Consider the following 21,135-nt stretch of genomic DNA (forward strand, 5'->3'; position numbering starts at 1 on the left):
ACAAAAGCGTGCTAAAATTGTGTGTGTATGTGTGGTTTTTTTATTGTCTTATTTCTTACGTGAAAACATACTACATATACTTTTTTGCATTTTGATTTTTTTCCACTAAATAGTGTATTCTAAAAATTACTTCAAGTCAGTTCATAGAAAACATCTTTACTTTTTTATAGCTGTATAATACTACCATCAAGTAGATTTACCATATTCAATAAACCTGTCTCCTGTATATGGACTTTTAGGTTGTTTTCAGTATTTCGTAATTTCAAACAATGCTTCCATGAATAATTTGGTGTATTTTTTATTTTTCTGCTGTTGGGTGAATTCTGAGATGTGGGATGGCTAGCTACAAGTCATAGGTCAAAGACATAGCACCTGTTTGATTTACTTCTGTTTTATTCCTTAGACATTGATGAATGTGAAGATGAACTCAATGGAGGCTGTGTCCATGACTGTTTGAATATTCCAGGCAATTATCGCTGCACTTGTTTTGATGGCTTCATGTTGGCTCATGATGGTCATAATTGTCTTGGTAAGGAGAACCTTTAGAAACGGCAGTTCTCATCTCCCCACCCCTTTCTTTCCTTTGGTGAAAACCTAGTTATTAAGACAAAAATGGGATCAGAGACTTGTGTTCTCCTGTCCCATGGAAATGAGACTCCCCGCCAGGCATTATGTGGAACACATAGCTAACCCCAGCTAGCTACTAAGGAGGCTGGTCAGGAGGTCTGTGAGTTAGAGACAGCCTGAGCAATTTAGTGAGACCCTGTCTCAAAATAAAAAATAAAAAGGTCTGGGAATGGTGTTCAGTGTTTTACAGCTTCCCTGGGTTCAATCCCCAGTACTGTCCCCTGCACTCTGCCCCCACTAAAAAAAAATTCAGACTCCCTAAGAGAAAATCAGGTACATGATTTATCTATAACATAGACCCACCAGTCCAAGGAGATGGGTAGACATTGTCATTATTATTTACTGATTATCTATCATTGATTTGTCACCTTTAAGATCTTTGATTTTGTGTTGAAAAGATCCTGACTTATAGCCATTTCTTTAATGTTTTAAGTGTCATTATTCTGAAATTAGCCCTGAAGACTTTAATGTTGGCTTGGGTCACAGCCAGATAGACCCCCTTCTTTTTTTTTTTTTTTTTTTTTTGAAAGAGAAAGAAAAATCAAACAGAAACTTTCCAGGAACATCCTCTTAGTAGTCCATAAAACAGAAACATCTGTTGGAGTTTCAGTCCTTGAATTAGAGACTGCAGAGTGTTGTTTACATCAATTCCTTATACCAGAAATAAAATGGAACTTAGAAATAGTGAGCAGTTGGATGGGGCTGAGTGCTGGAAAGTCTTTGAGGACTCAGCACACCTGCCAGGTAGGTGTTTGTGCTTTGCTTTTTGCGGGGTGGGGGGTACCAGGGATTGACTCAGGGGCACTCAAACACTGAGTCATATCCCCAGCCCTATTTTGTATTTTATTTAGAGATAGGGTCTCCCTGAGTTGCTTAGTGTCTCACTTTTGCTGCTTTGAACTCGAGATACTCCTACCTCAGGCTCCAGAGCCTTTGGGATTACAGGCATGCACCACCACGCCCAGCTGTGGTTTGCTTTTTTTTAATTTATTTTTTTTAGTTGTAGTTGGACACAATACCTTTATTTTATATATTTATTTATTTATTTTTATGTGGTGCTGAGGATTGAACCCAGGGTCTTGCACGTTTGAGGCGAGTGCTCTATCACTGAGCCACAACCCAACTCTGTGGTTTGCTTTTTAAGGCTGGCATTACCAATTGTACAGGAGGTCATTATGGGAGACAAATGGCATCAGGGTCCTTTGACACTGATGACCCTTCGTGTCTTTCACCTGCTTATTTCTATAAAGCCAACCAAGAAGTAACTTGAGCCAGGCTCTGACTCTGGAAACAGCTATTTAGATGTCCCTTAGTGGTTTGTAGGGAATGGTCACTTGATCAAATGCTTTGAGATCAGCATTAAAGGGCCTAGGAAAGCTGGGTATAGTGGCCCATGCCTGTAATCCCAGCACCTTGGGAAGCTGAAGCGGGAGGATCATGAGTTCAAAGCCAGCCTCGGCAATATAGTGAGACCCTAAGCAACTCAGAGAGACCCTATCTCTAAATAAAATATAAAAAAGGGATGAGGATATAGCTCAGTGGTTAAGTGCCTCTGGTTCATTCTTCAGTATCAAAAAAAAAAAAAAAGAAAAAAGAAAGAAAGAAAGAGAAAAAAAGGCCTTAGGCAGACGTTGTGTTTTGAGTGGTGGAGTTCTGGAGTCGGGTGGAGAGTATTTCCATTTGGGATGCAACCCAGATGTGACCTTTATCCCATTTCAGTATCTTCTGTAGCTCCATTCTCACTTAGATTCTGTCCTTTGCTATCTGTGCCCTATGAGAGAGGCCAGGCTTTGGGTGCACAGCCTTGCAAGCCTGAAGTGTCAGTAAGATTTGATTGAAGACCAGGGAAGCAACCACCTCTCTGCAAACTTTCTAGGCAGTCAGTGTCAAAAAAGACACATTAAAGAGACAGTCCTGAGACAGGAATGAATTGCAATGAATTAAAAACTCTGAAAAGGGAAGTTCTTTTTCTGTTGGGAGGCTTACAGTATGGGTTTTTTGTTTGCTTTGTTTTCCATTTTCAGCGGGGAGATTTCCCTTTGATTTGCCAACAGTGGCATTCTGAGGATTCATATCTGATGGCAGACCCAGTCATTATGGTTATGCTCTGATCCACAGCCTTCGGGAAAATGTGAGCTTCCTAAGAACAAAAAGCTGACCCATCCAAGGCTTCAGGACCTGGGCCAGGGCAGGTGGGATGGTTCTAAGTACAGGCCTGCTCAGAAATCCTGAGGCCTGGATTCTTGCTTTGCCTTGGCCAGTAACATAGTAGGGTATTTCATCAGGGTATCTCCATTTCTCCTCCTCGGGTCTCTTTTGTGAACGTGGTGACAAACATCTGCCTTACAGAGAGACCCTGAACATCCACTGAGCATGTCTGCAGGAGCTAAGGATTCTTTAAAAGGAAGGCATGAGAAGATGAAGTCCATTTGGAAGAGTGGGACCAGTATACATAGTGACTGCCATTCAGACCAGAAAGGGTCAGTGCAGTTTGTGGCAGGAAAAGAAGGTCAGGACCCAAACTCTTCAGGAATGGCAGGTTCCTGTGATGACCCCTTCCTTCTCATCAGCCCCCTAGCCATACATTAGCCACAAATGTATTAGCCAGAGTATAGAGTACTGGCACCAAACCCAGGGTGCTCTGAGATCCTGAATGCCCATAAGCCTGAGAAATGAATGCAGCCCACCCTGCCTGAGTTCTGAGTTGATAGAGCGTCTGGGAGCTCATCGTAGCCGTTTGGCTTCATAGCAGCAGTTCTCAGTCCTCACCTCACTTGAAAAATCACCTTTAACCATTGCTATTGCCTTGGCCTCACCCAAACCCAGTTCTGTGTGTGTCTCTGGAGGAGGAGTACAGCAATCTGGGTGCTAACATGCGGGCAAGGCTTAGAACCCCTGTCCCATATTCTGGAGAAGCTCACAGGCCTGATGATATTTATTTGTGTATGTGAAAACACATCGTTGTGTTTATCTAATCATGGTGTGACACTCAATGACACAGTTCTGATTGCTTTGGAGAAAAGACAGTGGGTTAAATGTGAGGTGGGCACATTTAATCCTGGATGTGGTGCTGAGGGAAACAGCTCTCCTGCTCACCTTGAGTCCTCCATGTGGAACACCAAGGCCAGGTGTGTCTCAGCTCGGCTCATCCTCTGGAATGTGCTTCCTTCACCCTTTGGCATAGACAAGGGTGAGTTTGTTAGGCTTTAGGGGATGGCTCAAGTCCCATCAGTTTAGTCAGGCATCTGCTTCGTAGTGTGGGAGGACAGATGCCTGTAAGATCTGAGGCTTGAAACCAGATAACAGACATTTAAATGTGAATTTTCTGGTTACAGATATGCCCAGGAGCTAGTGATAGGCATATGAGGAATTAGACTGAAGAAAATAAACTGTTTTTTTCCCCCCCTGTATTGGAGATTGAACCCAGGGGTACTTTACCATTGAGCTCTTTCTGCAGCTCTTTTCATTTTTATTTTGACACAGGATTCTGCCTCCCTAGTAGCTAGGATTAAATTGCTTTCTAATCAGCTTTCTCCTCGAGTCTTTGTGGCATCTGAGATTCTTCTTGAAGTTTTTTCTTCTTTGGTTCTGATGCTCCTGTTTTGGACAGTTAATGACTACCTGCTGGGTTCCAGGGCTAAGTTAATTAAAACAAAAATCTTGTCCTCAAGGAGTTTGCAGTCTAGTGGCGATGGATAGGTAAAAGGTCTTGAAGATGCACCTGGGTAAATGTTTTGGTGAGGGGTGCACAGGGTGCTGTGGTCACAGTGGGAAGAAAGGCCTCTAAGCCTATCCAGGGTATGAATGCAGGAGCAGATTGGGGAGGCCTCCTTTCTCCCTGCATTCCTGGCCTTTCCTCTGAGGCTACTTGTCCCTCCTCTACCTGCTTCTTGCCCTTGATACAGTCCAGAATTCGACTGCTGCTGTTTCCTTTCTGCCTGTTTCTCTGCTTTCATATTCCTGCCCTTGGCTTTCTCGTGTACAGCCACTACTTTGTCTGGTAACTGCAAGTAAGTGGTTTCCAAGGCTGTACATACGGCCCTGGATTCTCTTTCCATTTACCCTCCAGGTTTCCCCCATCTGCTGGATCTAGACCTGATGTCCCATGTCAGGCACATCCTCTCCCTGTCTAGGGATGAAGGGGGCAACTATGTCACCATTCCCATTTCAGTCTCCAGCACTGGTCTTGCCTATGTTTGTGTTCTAGAAGGCCCCAGCATCAACTTCCCATCCTGTAACAATGCCCCACTCACAGCCTGCAAGTCTTCCAGCCCTGTGGGCACCTTATCCACCCACAATCTTCTACACCTACCTTGCTAGCAAACCAAGGTCAGGCCCAGTTTGCTGTCTGTCCCAATTAGGGCAGCACTGGCCATGGCTGCCCGGTGTGTGTGTGCAGGTGGATTCCCAGCTATCAGTTCTTTCCCTTCTCTGCATCTGACCCTCAATTGCTGCCTTATTTTTCCCAAAGTGCCCACCCCCGCCAGTGGTTCCCAACTGCCTTCCTTTGCCTGGTATTCAAAATCCTGCAGTGTGACCTCAATCTATCTTCCCAGCTGTATCTCCTGTGACTTCCTTCCACATTCCCTGTGCTCCAGCCAAATCAAATGACTCACTGTATCTGAGTTATTCCATGCTTCCCAGCCTCTGGGCCAGGACTTACATTCGTTCTTCTGCCTGCAGTCTCTTTTCCTCCTAATTTATAATGCAAGGAATTCTAAGGCCCTCTTTTTATCAGTTTCTCCTTAAAAACTGTGCTGATCCCACACGATCAGATGTGACCTGTCTTTCCTCTGTACCACCTTTTGCCTTATCTCAGATGTCTATTTGTCTTTCTTCCTCTCCTGAAGGACATGCTCCTAGAGGAAGAAATTTTATCTTACTCATCTAGTACCATGCTTTGGAAAGTGAAGGTATTCAGTAAATGAACTGATTATCTAAGCAGAGATGAATAAATGAACTGATTTATTCATCAGCCAGGGTCCTGGCTAAGTGAGTCCCAGACACATGAGGCTGGGTAATCATCTGTAGTCCTGTTGTTTTGATTCTGAGAGCTTCTGTGATGCAGGGACAAGGAAAAAAGCCCTCATCTCTGCTTAGCAGGAGTCCTTGAGCTGCTGGGTTGGGTGGGGTATTTGAAACAGCCACAAAAGCAAAGGCAAATCCCTCCCTCCCTCCAGATGTGGACGAGTGCCTGGAGAACAATGGCGGCTGCCAGCACACCTGTGTCAACGTCATGGGGAGCTACGAGTGCCGCTGCAAAGAGGGCTTTTTCCTGAGTGACAATCAGCACACGTGCATTCACCGTTTAGAAGGTACCTCTGCCCTGTTGGGGGTTGGAGAATGGTCACAGGGGAGGGTCCTTGCCCCCATGCGCACACAGTACTTCTGAGGGTAAATGCAGCATATTGAAAGTCTGGAGGCCTGGGATCAAGTCCAGACTGCAGCTGGGGAGCCATGGATAGTTATTTCCCCTTTGCCTTCCTTACCCAGAAAACTCAGTATGGACACTGGGGAAGCTCCAAGGTCTTCACAAACCCTCATCTCCTCTAGTTCTAATCTTTAAATAGAGTGTATTTCAAACAGAACTAGATGTCTCTGGAGGAATAAGATGGATGATCTACCAAGTTTTTCACAAGTGTGCTGAAAACCACAGTACCAGTGCCAGCCTGCCCCTTGTTCTGGGTGGATTCAGAGGGGACTGTACCTTTCTATGGAGACTGGCCATGAATTGCCCTGCTTCAGTCCTAAACTAGTTTAGGTCATTCCCTGTGTTTTGCTTTTTTTTTTTTTCTTTGACTGGGATCAAACCCAGGGCCTCATATATGCTTGGCAAGCACTCTGCCACTGAGCTATATTTCCAGTTCTTTTTAAATTTTACTTCACTAAAATTGTCCAGGCTGGCCTTGAACTTGAATCTTCCTGCCTCAGCCTCCCCAGTAGCTGGGATTATAGGCATGGGACATGCCCAGCATGTTTTGCATTTCTTTCTTTCTTTGTTTAATGGTTTGCATTTCTAACTCCAAGCCTCTAGGATTTTGAGAGGCAGGAGAATCCCTTTCTACATTGGGGCTCTCTATGCTGCAGTTTCTTTATCCGGGTCTCTATTTATTATTCCTCCATAAATGTACAGGAAACCCATCTCTTCTGATGGCCTCACTTTCATTCATTCTCTTTGATTTGAGTTTATACCTTTTTTAAAAAATATTATTTATTTATTTATTTATTTATATTCCTGATGGTGGAGTGTTGGGAGAGAGAAGCATTAAGGACATGTAGCCAATCAGTTATTTTTAACTAACTGTCATCCTTTTAATTCTTCACTGCTCTTTTAAAAGAACAACATTGTGGTGGCTGCATTTCTCTTGCAGTTACATCTGCCTGTTTTTTAAGGGAAGTGCCCTAAATATTAAACTATTAATTTCTTTTGGCATATTCTGCAAATTCTCTCTCATAACTTAAGAGTGAGGTCATTTTAAGTTCTGTTTAATCACACATTTGAAGATTTATTGTTTATCATAGTTTCGGTAACTTTTCAAGGGTTTCTTTGTGAAAGATGATTTTGACTCATTTTTCAAAGATGCAAACTCATACTTTATGCCTAATGAGAATACTAAGAAGAGTCCTCAGAGAAATCACCAGGGGCCAGTGACTTTGGTGATTGTGATCACTCCAATCTGCCTATTCTAGTGTTTGTGGTGGGGGAGTCACACATGCTGACTCTAATTGTAACACAGAGTGTGGCTTTCGGGTGGGTTCTTGGTCTTGTGAATTTGAAGAATGAAATCCACAGACACAAAGATGAGAGCAAGGTGACAGGATTTATTACAGTAACAGAAAGAAATCAGCGCTTCCAAGGAGGGAGGGGTCCCAAGAGAGGGATGCCAGTTGTCCAGGGGTTTTGTATGGATCTACAGGTTTAAGGAAGTCAGCCTCCTGCCCAATCCTGGGTAAGGCATTCAGTGTTTATGAGGCATTCATGAAGCCTTTAGTCCAATCAAAATATTGATCAGGCATTTTTCCTTCTTTGGAGAGGTTACAAACTCCAAGTCACATATGTCCTGATTTAAAAATAACCTTTTTGCAAGTTTCTCAGCAAAAACCTGCAGCTGCTATTTGTGCTTTGCTGCCCAGGAAGTCACCCAGGGGCCCATTTCCCTATCTAGCTAGACTTTTCTCTTCCTCCTGACTTTATAACCATGCAAATTACTTATCCTATGGTAGGTGTGGCCCTTGATAGAGTAGTAGTTGGGTTTTATTTTCCTGCCAGGTTCTCTGGTGTGCCCTGAAGTCTTGTCCAAAGTAGGTAGAACTGGAGGTGGGGGTGAATTAAGTTGCCAGGGACAGAGAGTGATCCGAACCTCAGAGCATCACCCTCATTGGTAGTTCAAAGCTGTTTCATGAAGTCATGCTGGCTCTTCTTCTGGTGGTTGGGACAGGAGGAAGGGACCTGTGGTGAACCCATTCCTGGAAACCCCGCTGTAAGTCCCACCACTCAGGGCAGTTTGTAGGGATTCAGATGGTCTCTTAACTTGTACTTCCTGGACCCTGGCTCAACCTTTCTCTCCTTGCAAGCCCCTAGATTGAGTAGAGACAGAGGATCCTCATAACAGAAGTAAATACAAATGCAGTTCCTTCCTGCAAGCTGTTTTCTAAATTTCCTCCAATTCAGACATTCTTAGATCCCCTGAAGAGTATTTAAAATGATCATATTTGTCTGGAACTAAAACCAAAATCCAAGAATTTGGGTTGTGGTCTGGAAGTGCTCTCTGTGATTTTCTGTTGAGTTTCAACCTGATAGCTTGGTAAATACACACCAGTGGGAGCCAGCTGATCACAGCAATTTGTGACCCCATCCAGCCTAGGGTCTTAGTTCTTTAAACTGAATAACCTCTAAACAATATTCCTGTAGGACCTCCTCCCTGGGCTCTTAGAAATTGTATTAAAACAGACTTAAAAACCCACAGTTGGTATTTTAAAGGCTGTCAAAGGAGGTAACACCAGCAGGTTAGTATTTTCCAGTGCTGCTATTGTTTTTAATAATTGTTTACTAAGTACTCTTCAGTATAGGGGATCAAAACAGCTGATTCTGAGGGAAAGCTCAAGCTATTTATCTTTTTTTTTTTTTTTTAATCCTTAGAGACCCTAAGCTCTGATAAAGAGACTGTGTGTTTTCACCCATGTAATGGGGGTAGGCTGGAGAGACACACATCACCCCTGCCTGCCATTGTTCCTATTCATGGGCACTCAGGCTCTCAAAATGAGCATTCCTCTTTGGTTTTGTCTGCTCTGAGAACATTTAGATGGTGCAGGTAATGGGGAGCATTGGGGTGAGGAAGGCGCTGCTTTCTCAGTCCTGTATTATGTGATATTTTTTGCCTCATTCTCAAGACGTGCTCTTATTTTATTATTTATTCCTAGAAATATCCTTCATTGCCTGGGGAGCATCAAAACAGGGAATTTCTGGTGTTTCTTAACTGTCTCCCTTCTGGTGAATGAAGGGTCTCAGATATTCCTGAAGAGCTGGGACCCTCTTTGGGCCTCCTGATTTGTACCAGACCCATCTGCCTCCCCCAGCAGTGATTTTGTTTTGAGTCAGGGTACTATGAAAGGCTTGGGGGGTTGCCTCTTGAAAAATGGTCTGAGCCTCCATTTCTTCTTGGTAACTGCCAATCTAGCTTGATATGATAGAATATCAGGGGGCAGCTTCTCTATGTACTGGATAGTGTCTGGCACCTAGTCATTCTTATGAAATATTTTTTCTAAATGAACTGCTCAAAGACAGTAAAGATCACTTTGCAAACATCTTGACAGACCTGTAAACAAAGTGAAAAAGGCAGTGAAGATGAAGGAAATATTCTCTTCCAAGTGTTCTTTTTTTTTTTTTTTTGAGAGAATTTTTTATTTAATATTTATTTTTTGGCGGACACAACATCTTTGTTTGTATGTGGTGCTGAGGATCTAACCCGGGCCGCACGCATACCAGGCGAGCGCGCTACCGCTTGAGCCACATCCCCAGCCCCTCTTCCAAGTGTTCTGCCACCTTTTCTTGGGCACTGTTACATTTACCCTCCAGTGTTCCTGGTGTGGTTATTTCAAGTGCTTCACTGACCCAAATACAAACTGCTTACTGGTCCTTCTCAGGAGGACAGGACACTGCTTCTTTTGGGAGACAGCTTTCACCTCCAGAACCATCTTGATACTGGGGAGTGAATGACATCTTCAGAAATTACCAGCCAGAGCAGAGAGAACTATGCACCCATCCAGAAAATCTCTGTGTTACTTGTTAGCAGTCCTTGCTTGGCAGGGGCAAATGAACCCCAGCAACATGCACAGATTGGGTACCATGGTGCAGACCATTCAGAAATGTCAGATAAAAAGCAAGGTTGTTCTAGGAGAGACACAAGAGAGTAGGGGATGTCTTAAAGCTGTGCTGTCTTTTGGAATAGGAATGGTACCTGTTTATGTTGAAAAAGCTATTCTTATGACACATTGGTGGATGGAGGAGACTTGTGATTTCATTAGAGCCTATTGGCTAAGGTTTTAGAGACACAATAAGAAACAGTGTTAGATCCTAGAGATGTTGAATGAAACCTGTTGTACTTGTGTTTAAACAGTGCTACTTCTTGTATTAGGAAGTGTCTTGTTAATAGAGAGCCAATGAGAACCAAGTCCCTACTTAGAGATATTTTAGAGTTGTACTGCATAGAGGCCAAGAAACAGCATATGAACAGGTCTTTAATGCAGTACTCAAAGTTCCTTCAAAGTGATGGCAAATAGCAAGATCTCAATAAATTGGTTTCAAGGTGAGGCAGGATCTGGTAACCCACATAGGTGTTTACTGTACTATTTCTATGCAATCTAAATGATGCACAATAAGCCATCCAGGAACATAGTCACCTGTCCCCATTCCTACCATAATTAGTACAAGATTGGCTCTAATAGAAATTTGTAGTATACCTAAAAAATTGTACAGTAGCTAAAGGAAACCACATGTATGAGACTCTCTCTCTCTCCTTCTGTGTTCTCTTGTCATAGTGCCATTGTATGATGCTGTCTGTCAGAGGCATATGATATGAAGCTGCGGAGGGCAGGGCCTAGGAACCAGCATAAAAGAGGTCCCTGGCAGGTGTCCATGTGGTGATGCCAAAACGTAGTTGTCACCCTCACCTCTACACCTGTGGATGTGGTAGACGTGGAGAGGAGGGTTGACATTTTTTGAAAAAGATCTTCAAGAATATGTGAAAAAGTTGAGACTTTTACCATCTCACCACCCCATCTGAAAATTTTCTTAGAGAGATTCTCCTTTTCTCTTTCTGTTCTTGACCAATGAATGAATAAAGTTATGGCAGAGATAAAAGTTTGGGTCCTAGTTCCTGGGGTAAGCAGGCTCAGATACCACACCCAGAAGAGTATTCCAGGTTATTGAGGAGGGCTCCCACCTCTAGGAGAGTTGAAACATCATGTCTCTTGGGTGATTAAAAAAAAAAAAAACATTGTGTTTCTGTTAATTTACCTAGCTTATTTTGAAATATTCTTTTAAAATGTGGAGCAGATAGAGACCCAGGAGGACAGGTTTATGGCCTAGCTTCCTACCTCCCATTCCACCAGTCTCTTGGAGCTCCTCTGCAGAATCCTCAGGATCCTGACCACTACTGGATCACCTGATGCATGCTACTGTTTTGCAGAGGGCCTGAGCTGCATGAATAAGGATCATGGCTGTAGTCACATCTGCAAGGAGGCACCGAAGGGCAGTGTTGCCTGCGAGTGTAGGCCTGGTTTTGAGCTGGCCAAGAACCAGAGAGACTGCATTTGTAAGTATGGTCTGGAACTCAGCTGTATGAGGGACATCATACCCCAGAGGCTGCCTTCCATAGCTCAGCATGAATATCTCCTGGCACGGGGAAGGCAGTTGGCACAAGTGCTGTCCTCTATCCAGTGTTTGGTTCACTGCATGAGGGTAGTCTCTGTAGGAAAGGGGAATGCTATTTAATTAATTAACTAACTAACTAATTAATTAGTACTGGGGATTTAACCTAGGAGCACTTAATACTGAGCTACATCCCCAGCCCTTTTTATTTTTTTATTTTGAGACAGGTCTTGCTAAGTGGCTCTGGGCCTTGTTAAGTTGCTGAGGCTTGCCTTGAACTTGCAGTCCTCCTGCTTCAGCATCCCAGGTCACTGGGGAATGCAATTTTAAAAAGAACTACTCAGAAGGAAATGAAATTAGGGAGTAAAGAGTGTGAATTTGGGCTGGGGTTATAGCTCAGTGGTAGAGTGCTTACCTAGCACATGTTAGGTACTGAGTTCAATCCTTAGCACCATATAAAAATAAATAAATAAAATAAAGATATTGTGTCCATCTACAACTGAAAAAAAAGAAAAGAAGAAAGAGTGTGAATTTAGGGGGTCAGCTCTTCTTCTTCCCGCAGTATAAAATAAAATTTTCTTATCTGGCAGTTATAGCTCCTGGCTACCTGATCCCTGCTTTCTTTATAAGTCTCATCTGCCTCCTTTTCCCAAACTCTAAACTCATTGCCTTTTGGGGGGTGCCTCATCTTCTTTGATGCCTGTCAACCTTTTCAAGCCCTCCTCCAGTCCTAGTGTGGTGAACTTTGGTTCAATCTTCAACATCCCACCTAACTTCTAATAATGACAAAGAACACACCTACAGTTTTTGGAGCATTTATTATGTGTGAAGTCTTTTCTCAAGGTATTCCACATCAACAACAACAACAACAATTATTATTATTATTATTTTGGCAGTATTGGGGATATAACCCTGGCTTTCTCTATTACTGAACTATATCCCCAGCCCTTTTTATTTTTTATTTTGAGACAGGATCTTGCTAGGTTACTAGGCTGCCCTCAAACTTGTAATTCTCCTGCCTCAGTCTCCTGGGAGCTGGGATTATGGGTGTGTGCCTCCCCATTAATTTTTATAAGCATCACTCTATGACCTAAGTATTATTACTCCCAATTTTAGTTGAGAAAACTGTAGCGAAGATAAAGCAACAAGATCCCCTTGTGAGTAAATGGGAAGTTAGTTTCAAACTTAGGTCCTCCTGACTCTAAGGCTGTGCTCTTAATCTCCATACTTCAGTGTCTCAGAAGCCTTCCTAGTGGCAGCTGTTTTGTATTTTGGTTCCCATAGCACTTTGTTTCTTTCTCATAGTGTGTGACATTTTGGTTTGAATTGTGTTTTCAAATATCTGTCTCCCCAGTTATAAGCCATTCCAATCCAGGACTTTATCTCCCTTTTTGCTTTTTAGTCTTCTCTGGTATCTACTGCAGGATGTATTCAATATGCACTGGTTTAACGAATAAGTAAATGGTGGTGTATAAATGTGGACACAGCTGCTGCACAATGGTTGTGGTAGCAAAACCCCAATGGGAAACGAATGGCAATTAATGGTGTTCCTAACCACTATTTATGCAGAGAGAATACTGCTACGGATAGTCATTTGCAGTGAGGAGACCTTAGTGGTTAAGAAATGAGGAGATGGGTTTACCTCAAAGCTTGCCAAACCATGGCTGGTGCCACCATCACCCTCAAATAACAGGCTTTGACAGGCTCTTACAGCCTCCTAAAGTGAGGCTGTCTTTGAGGGCTTTCAGGGGCAGAGCAGAAACCACTTCTGCCTCCAAAGCTTCAAAGGAGGGCCCAGACCCCCCAAGACGTACCCATGGAATGAGACTCTCAGCATTTCAGTTTTCCAGGAGCCAATTGCTAGAGGTAGAGTACCTATTAACTTGTTTTTAAAAATTTTAAATGCTTTTAAGTTGTCACTGTTTAAAGATTCAATATTCTTTAACATTCAAATAATCAAACAAAAACATTTGGAGAATTAAAAAAAAAAAGCAAGGTCCAGAATCCTACTATATAACTAGTTATTTTGATTTTTTCATATTCCTGTTTGGTTGTCATTCATGTGCATAAACAATTTTCACATAGCTATAATCACAGAACAGCTGCTTTCTCACATCTCAAATGTGTAATTAGTTCTCTTAAATTAGAAAAATTGCAAAGGCCGATGTAAAAATTCAGACACTCTAAAGTAATTTCCCTCTCCCATTTCCTTTGCCAGAGGTGACTCTATTAATAGTTTGATGAGCAGATAGCCTGGTAGTTGACATTTTTAATTTATTTTTTGGCCTGTCATCAATGCGTTCATACACAGTCTTCATAATTATTGGTTAATGCTGCATTAACTATGTGCAAAGAATCATCATCTCCTCTGAGTATCTTCCATTTTAACAAATCCAGATGGAGTCTGAGAGTAATCCTAACATATATGTACAAATTAAATATTGTCAGTTTACTCCAGATATGAAGTGCTATGGCATTTCGCAAAGCCTCATACAGGCAAAATTCATTAGTTAGAGCAGAGCAATAGCCTAGAATCTCTTAGTATAATTCCTCCCAACTCTGCCATCTTCACCCTCCCACATGACTTTGTTCAAACTTATGTTTCAGCATTTATTTCTATGATTTGTTCTATGACTATCTGCTTAGGCAGCCATGGACAAGGCCTGAATGGGAATTCTCTCTTTTATGCACAGAGCCTGGCATGCACTAGGCCCTCAAATACTTGCAGAGTAAAAATCAGAGTTCCTCCAAAGCAAACAACCCTGGTTGTGGAAACCTCAGTGCTTTATGTATTGATGCATTTTGCTCTCAGTGACCTGTAACCATGGAAATGGTGGGTGTCAGCACTCCTGCGAAGACACGGCTGAAGGGCCCGAGTGTAGCTGCCATCCACAGTACAAGTTGCACACAGATGGGAGGAGCTGCCTTGGTGAGTGGTAGTCCCCACACTGGGTGAGAGTCTGCCCCAGCCTACCCACTGCTAACCTTCACCTTACCCTCATTGGAGTTTAGTGCTAGATGCAGGGTATTTCTGGTGCATCTGGCCCCAAACAGGCACTGCTGCTTCAATGGTGCAGTGGGAATGGTCTAGTTCTGGGCTGGAGGTCCCCCTCTCTCCCTGTGAGACCTTGGAAAGCCCTTCCTCCTTCACCTGGAAAACACATCCCAAAGGGCCAGGACAACACAAAGTTAGAGCTAGCTGTTTGTGATAATGCAGCAAGCTTTACAGTCAGCAGGAGCCAGGGATGCATATTTCTGGTGGGATGTCTGTCCTTTGCTAGTTCTATTTTAGAGATTTCCAGGCTCAAGTTCTTTTTTGTTCTGAACTAAGGTTACTGGAGTGAGCTGAAGCTTGCATTCCCTAGTGTCTCTTTGGTCAGTGCAGTATACTTCCAAAACCTTTTCTACATTTAACATTTATAAGGATCTGCGGCCATTTAACACACAGTGTTTCTCTCAGAGCCTCATTATAGCACATTTTTATTGAGTGAACAGAGTCACACATTTTACATTGTTCTTGTGTCTGGGATTTTAGCAGAAATGGTTGCTGAAGGAATGAATAATGTGACTCATTCAGCCTGAGAACTGTGGTCTTTTGCTTCTCTTGTAGAGCGAGAGGACACTGCCCTGGAGGTGACAGAGAACAATGCCACATCAGTGGCAGATGGGGATAAGCGTGTGAAACGGAGGCTGCTCATGGGTAGGCACCTTCTTTCCCCTCCCCTGGCCACTGCCATTGTCCCTTTTCCTTCTCAGCTCACTGCATCAGGCCTGAGGTTGGGGGCCACGTACCCTCAACCAGCTGGACTAGGGTGAGCTGCAAAGCCAGGGTGTGTCTGTTCTTCTCCCACTGCTGTTGCTTAGTCACCATCTAAGGTCAGGGGACTGTGGGAAGAGTGCTGGCCAATCCTTCAGAATAATCAAGTCAATGTCCTAGCATTGCCCCAACTAGCTGTGACACTTGGCAAACTGCCCTGAGACTCTGACTCTAGGTCTTTCTTTAAAATGGATGTAATAGAATCTACCTCTTAGGCTTATCAGGAAGCTCAGTTAAGATAATAATATGCAAAAGGGCCCAGAGTCCAGGGCCTGGGACTTAGTGGGTGGCCAGGGGATGCCAGTTCCCTGCCTTCTGAGTTGCTATAATGAGAGAGGCGCTTTGGGCAGCCTCCAGCTTAGCATGGTTATTTGTCAGTTTTTGTGTCCACTGAGTCTTCCATTTCTGACTCAGCCAGTGTTAGTGGTAGGGGAGATGAATGGAGAAGAGTGGCACTTGGCTGTGGGATGTGGGATGGTTTGCCAGTAGGCCTGACAGTCAAGCTGGAGATGAAAGAGAAGTCGAGGCAGTGACCATAAGGATGGGGACCAGACAGTTCCTTTGACATTATTCTGGGGAGTTTGGCTCTATCTAAACAAAACTGATCTTTTGACAGCTTCTGGATTATAATAGGTATGACAATGAACAGTCATCGGTTACCAAGCAGGTAACTTTTCTGCTCTTTAAAATTAATTTAAATTTGTCTTAAAATTAAAGTAGTATACATTAATTCTATAAAACCTTAATTACCACTTAGCTTATAATGAAATATATAATTTCCTTATCTCAGACCTTCTCATTTCCTCAGCCCTTTTCCCAGAGGCCATAATTCTCAATTCTCTTAGTGTTTTCTTTTTGCTCATCCTTACCCAAGGTCTGAAAAAATGAAGTGTGCACTTTTTGCTATTTATTTATTTATTTATTTTCTTTTTTTTTTCAGTTGTAGTTGGATGCAATACCTTTATTTTATTTATTTTTATGTGGTGCTGAGGATCGAACCCAGGGCCTCGCACTTGCTAGGCCAGCACTCTCCTGCTGAGCCACAACCCTAGCCCACTTTTTGCTATTTCTTGATGTGTCAGTTTCAGGTGTAGCTTTTGACTTCCCGTTGTGGAAGATTAGGTTTTATCCCTCCCTGCTTCCCCTCCTCCAGCACACTTGCACATCTATCCTCTCACCCATGCCCTTAATAGTGTTCTATCACAATTTAAGTCAATATTATATGTTTATGTTCTTGTGATGACCCATAGCTACATAGGATTTACCCCGAGTCACACAATGAGATATGATTGTATTTTCTTTGGTTAATTTTCTAAATACCTCCTTCCAATTCTTTGGCAAATCTCTTGCACAGCTTTCTAAAACCCTTTGCAGTGTGTTCAAATACAGCAGGATGCTTCCTAACTGGGTTCCCTTCTCTGGCCAGCCTAACCTGAGGCTTCCCTGCTCTAGGAGGCCCAGCTCCTGCCCACAGCTCCTCTCTCAGCAAGTCCTTTCCCAGCAGCCTAGGAATTCCCTCTGCTGCTCTGTTTTGGAGGATCCCAAGTCTTGTCCTTGTCAGTACAACAAATGAAATTTCACAGTATATCCCTCAACTGTGAATTTTCCCACATGCTGAGTACTTAGTAGGCCTCTTCAAGATGGGCATTCAGGTTCCTTGGTTCTGAGAAATTTTCTTCCATATTTTCTTTACTCTATTTTCTCTGTTCTTTGTCTCTGGAACTCCTACTGGTTGACTGCTTTAACTCCCAAATTGATTATTTACTTTTCTTCTCTTTTTACTTCTTTGTATTTTTTTCCTACTTTCTAGAAAATTTTTTCACTTTTTTCTTTTAATCTTTCTACAGGATATATATATAGATAGATAGATAGATATAACTTCTGAGTTCATATTTTAATTTTTCAGGAATTTTATTTGGTCTTTTGTTGTAGAAACTTATTTTCACTTCATGAATGCTTCTCTTATCTCTCTGAGGAAATGAGAAGATTTTAACTTCTCTTTTTCCTCCAAATTTCTTTTTCCCTGTTTGACTTGGTATATGTATTTCACATGTAGAGGCTTTCCTAAAATATGTGGTGTTTTTTTGTTTGTTTGTTTTTGTTTTTTAACCTAGGGGGTTGAACCCAGAGGTACTTTACCACTGAGCTATATCCCCAGACCATTTTTAAAAATTTTTTAAAAATTTGAAACAGAGTGTGGTTTAGTTGCCCAGGCTGGCCTAGAAGTTGAGATTCTCCTGCCTCAACTTTCCAAATCACTGGGATTACAGGTATATGCCACTATGCCCAGCAGTCTAGTGATTCTTGACTGATTTTTTCACATTTAATTGTGAATCTAAAAAGCTAATTGGAGGGGCCAGGGCTGTGGCTCATGGTGGAGTGCTTGCCTAGCACATGTGAGCTGCTGGGTTCGATCCTCAGCACCACATAAAAAATAAATGAATAAATAAAATAAAGGTATTGTGTCCAGCTACAACTAAAAAAATATTTTAAAAAAGCCAATTGAATATTCTGTTGGCCAGTGGACTTCATGTTTAGGTGATTAGAAGTGACTTAACTGTTTCATTTAAAGATCCTCGAATACCAGTACTTATAAATCTTTTTACTTAGGCAGGTCAATTTAGCTAGACAGGATTCCTTCCATCTCCTGCCTAGAGAATATAAACTTAGCTGCCAGCCTGCTAGGAGCTGGTATGGGAGGCTGTGGGCTAAAGATCTCTCTTCTCAGGGAATAAACTTTTACCCGACCCTTCCTCCCTCTCCTCCTCTGCTATTCCTGGCACTTCTCTGGTCCAGCTTCTCCAAAGCATAAACTCCTCTTGCTGTAGCCAGATTAGGAAAGAGGTAGTCACATGACTGTTCAGAATTAAGAAGGAGCTCTGGGGGTTTGTCTGCCTCTTATACAGACTCTCAATTATCCTTCTATTTTAACTCCATCTTCACCTCTGCTTCTAGAGTAACTTGACACCTCCAATTCCTCCAATTTGGACCATTCTTTGATTCTGTTATTCAAGTGAGCTTTGCTACTTATAGGTAGCCCTTCTGCAGATTCCTAGAATTTAGCTTTCTGTTGTGCCAGTTACTGTTCCTCCATTGACATGCCACTTCCAAAATATTTGATATCTTTCATCTGTTGTCTCTTCTTCCTTTCTTGTCCTTAAGGATTTATACTATAAAAAATTGATTTACTCCATTTTAGTGAGGTTTTTGAGAGGAAATAGAGAAAAACATATATATTACTGATGTCTTTTTAATTAGAACTCAACTTGTTTCCCCAGGGTTTCAAATTCTGTAGTCATGGAAGTAAAATGATGTTCTATGTGTCTATATGCCAACAATGGAATGAATGTCGAGTCTCACTTTCCTGTTACTTGGAATAACTGTTGTGAAATGCAGAACTAGCAGGCCCTTTGCTTATTGTTCCTCCTCTACATAGTTGCAATATAACTAATATGGCTTATTTTTCATTTACTTGACAGGCAATTTAAGTCATTAGTTTTAAAAATGGCATGGCTGGGGTGGGCAGTACTTATTTACCCTCTCTTGCTGTGTCCATTACTAAGACTGAAAAAAGAAGATTTGGGATTCAGAAAAGAACATTCCCCTTTGCACTGCACTCTCATCTCGCCTGCCAGAGGTGATCATTCTTAGCAGTTTGCTGGTTATGGATCATCAGGAACCTTTTTTTTTTTTTTTTTTTTACTGGGTATTGAACTCAGGGACGTTTTTTACCAGTGAGTTAAATCCCCAGTTCCTTTTATTTTTTTTAAATTTTTTTCTTGCCAAGTTGCTCCAGCTGGCCTTGAACTTGCAATCCTACCTCAGCCTCCTAGCTGCAGGGATTACAGGCATGTGCCACCATACCCAGACATCAGGAATTGTTAGTGACTTTAAGTCTACCTGGAGTGGGGAATGGTTCTGTAGGTTAGGAGACATCTTTACTCCTCTGGTCATCCTGACACTCTTCCTCCAGAAATATACCCCATTTAGATGGGTGGAAGCTGCACCTGCTTTTCCTCTATCTTAACTGCATGTAGCAGAGACTTAAGGTGTGACTAACCATTCCACCATGCTTTCTGGCTTTCACAAGCTTTGTCAAACATTAACAACCATATCAGCACTTCTTTGGGAAGCTAACTGCCTTTTCTACCTCCTTGTCAGAAACATGTGCTGTCAACAATGGAGGCTGTGATCGTACTTGCAAGGATACTTCAACAGGTGTTCACTGCAGTTGTCCAGTGGGATTCACTCTCCAGTTGGATGGGAAGACATGTAAAGGTAGTCTTCACCTATGGGGGTGGAGGGTCTGTACACCCTCTTCTGGAGAGGGTCCCGTACTGCTGATGTGTGCAATAGAACCAGGGCTTTCCCTCCATGACCTTCAAATGACTCCAGATTTGCTTATGATTCATATTAATGTGAGCTTTTCTTCTCTGGGCTAGTGGACGGTTATAATTGAGTAAGCTTAATTAAAATCAACTTAATTACACTAACTGTTGAGAAGGTCAGCCTCTACAAGGATCAAATAATCCAATGCAGGCAGTGGCCTTATTAGAAAAAGTCAGTTCAAGGAAACATTCATTGGCGGGAGATAATATCAACCTATCATAAATAATAGCCTCAAAATTATTATGTAAATAACAGTCAAGATTATTATCCAGAGAACTTAATGAATAACTGTACCATTAACTTATACTGATGAAGACAGATTCCATTAACTTGCTAGTATTTCACAGGCAAGAGTACAAAGGATTAGTTCTTTAGCATGATAAAAAATAGATATGAGATAAAACTGAGAACAGATAAGATTGAGTATCAGGAATCATTTAAAAACGTTGGGGCCATTTGATCATTGTGTAATTTGCCAAAACAAATGCTCTAGTCCCTTATAACTTTAATCATTAATCTAGAATAGAATGTTTACTAATGGGAACTATATCTTATCTTGAGAGAGTACTACAAGCATGGAAATAGAATGGGGCATCACTACTCGTTCCCACTGTTTGTTTCCTTAATACTTGTTAAGGGCATCGGAAGTCAGTTTGAATGACCCTGTCTTTCAAAACTGGTTCAGCCAGACAAGAAAACATATAAGATTAAAAACATTAGCAAACATTTTTAAATGCTTTTCAGGATCTGTTTTTATTTCAGAGAATAATGAGCACACACAACAGCACTTGGGGGATTTGTGGGAAGCAAGGCAATTTTGCTCTCTGGTTTGCTGTTGCTTGTCTGTTACAGATATTGATGAGTGCCAGATCCGAAATGGAGGTTGTGATCACTTCTGCAAAAATACTGTGGGCAGTTTTGATTGTAGCTGCACAAAAGGATTTAAATTATTAACTGATGAGAAGTCTTGCCAAGGTATGTGCTGAAAATGTATCAGTGCTCTGCAATGGTCCTCTGGTTGGAACAGAGAAGGTGTTACCCACCTCTCCGCCCCCCACCCCACATTCCCCAGTAGACTCTGGCTCAACTGGTTTCCTGACAAGAGTCACTAATCCAACTTCTAACTTGGGCTTCACTTATTTCATCTGATAGGTAGAATAAAAGCAAGAATGTAGCTCACAGGTATATTTTGGAAATTAAGTTATTAATGATTAGAACATCTCAGCTGGGCATGGTGGCACACTCCTGTAATCCCAGCAGCTCTGGAGGCTGAGGCAGGAGAATCTCAGGTTCAAAGTCAGCCTCAGCAACTTGGCAAGGCTGTAAGCAACCTAGTGAGACCCTGTCTCAAAATAAAAAATAAAAAGGACTGGGGATGTGGCTAAGTGGTTAGGCACCCTTGGATTCAATCCCTGGTACGAAAAAAAAAAAA

The 21,135-nt window shown here is 42.3% G+C and overlaps 1 protein-coding gene across 3 annotated transcripts in view; it reads left to right on the forward strand.

Moving 5' to 3' along the window:
* The window catches only part of Scube2 (signal peptide, CUB domain and EGF like domain containing 2), a 77,760-nt gene that overhangs the window by 10,516 nt on the left and 46,109 nt on the right, over positions 1–21,135 (forward strand). For all 3 annotated transcript variants that reach the window (XM_046438295.2, XM_046438296.2, XM_046438297.2), the window contains exons 3-9: positions 404–529; positions 5,808–5,942; positions 11,316–11,441; positions 14,310–14,426; positions 15,108–15,197; positions 19,476–19,592; positions 20,556–20,678. In XM_046438295.2, the coding sequence (XP_046294251.1) occupies positions 404–529; positions 5,808–5,942; positions 11,316–11,441; positions 14,310–14,426; positions 15,108–15,197; positions 19,476–19,592; positions 20,556–20,678 (834 nt within the window). The remainder of the gene's footprint in view (positions 1–403; positions 530–5,807; positions 5,943–11,315; positions 11,442–14,309; positions 14,427–15,107; positions 15,198–19,475; positions 19,593–20,555; positions 20,679–21,135) is intronic.

Source organism: Marmota monax, unplaced genomic scaffold (assembly GCF_021218885.2).
Source record: "Marmota monax isolate L192 unplaced genomic scaffold, Marmota_monax_Labrador192_F-V1.1 WCK01_AAM20220418_F8-fsc00061, whole genome shotgun sequence".
Classification (NCBI taxonomy): Eukaryota; Metazoa; Chordata; class Mammalia; order Rodentia; family Sciuridae; genus Marmota; species Marmota monax.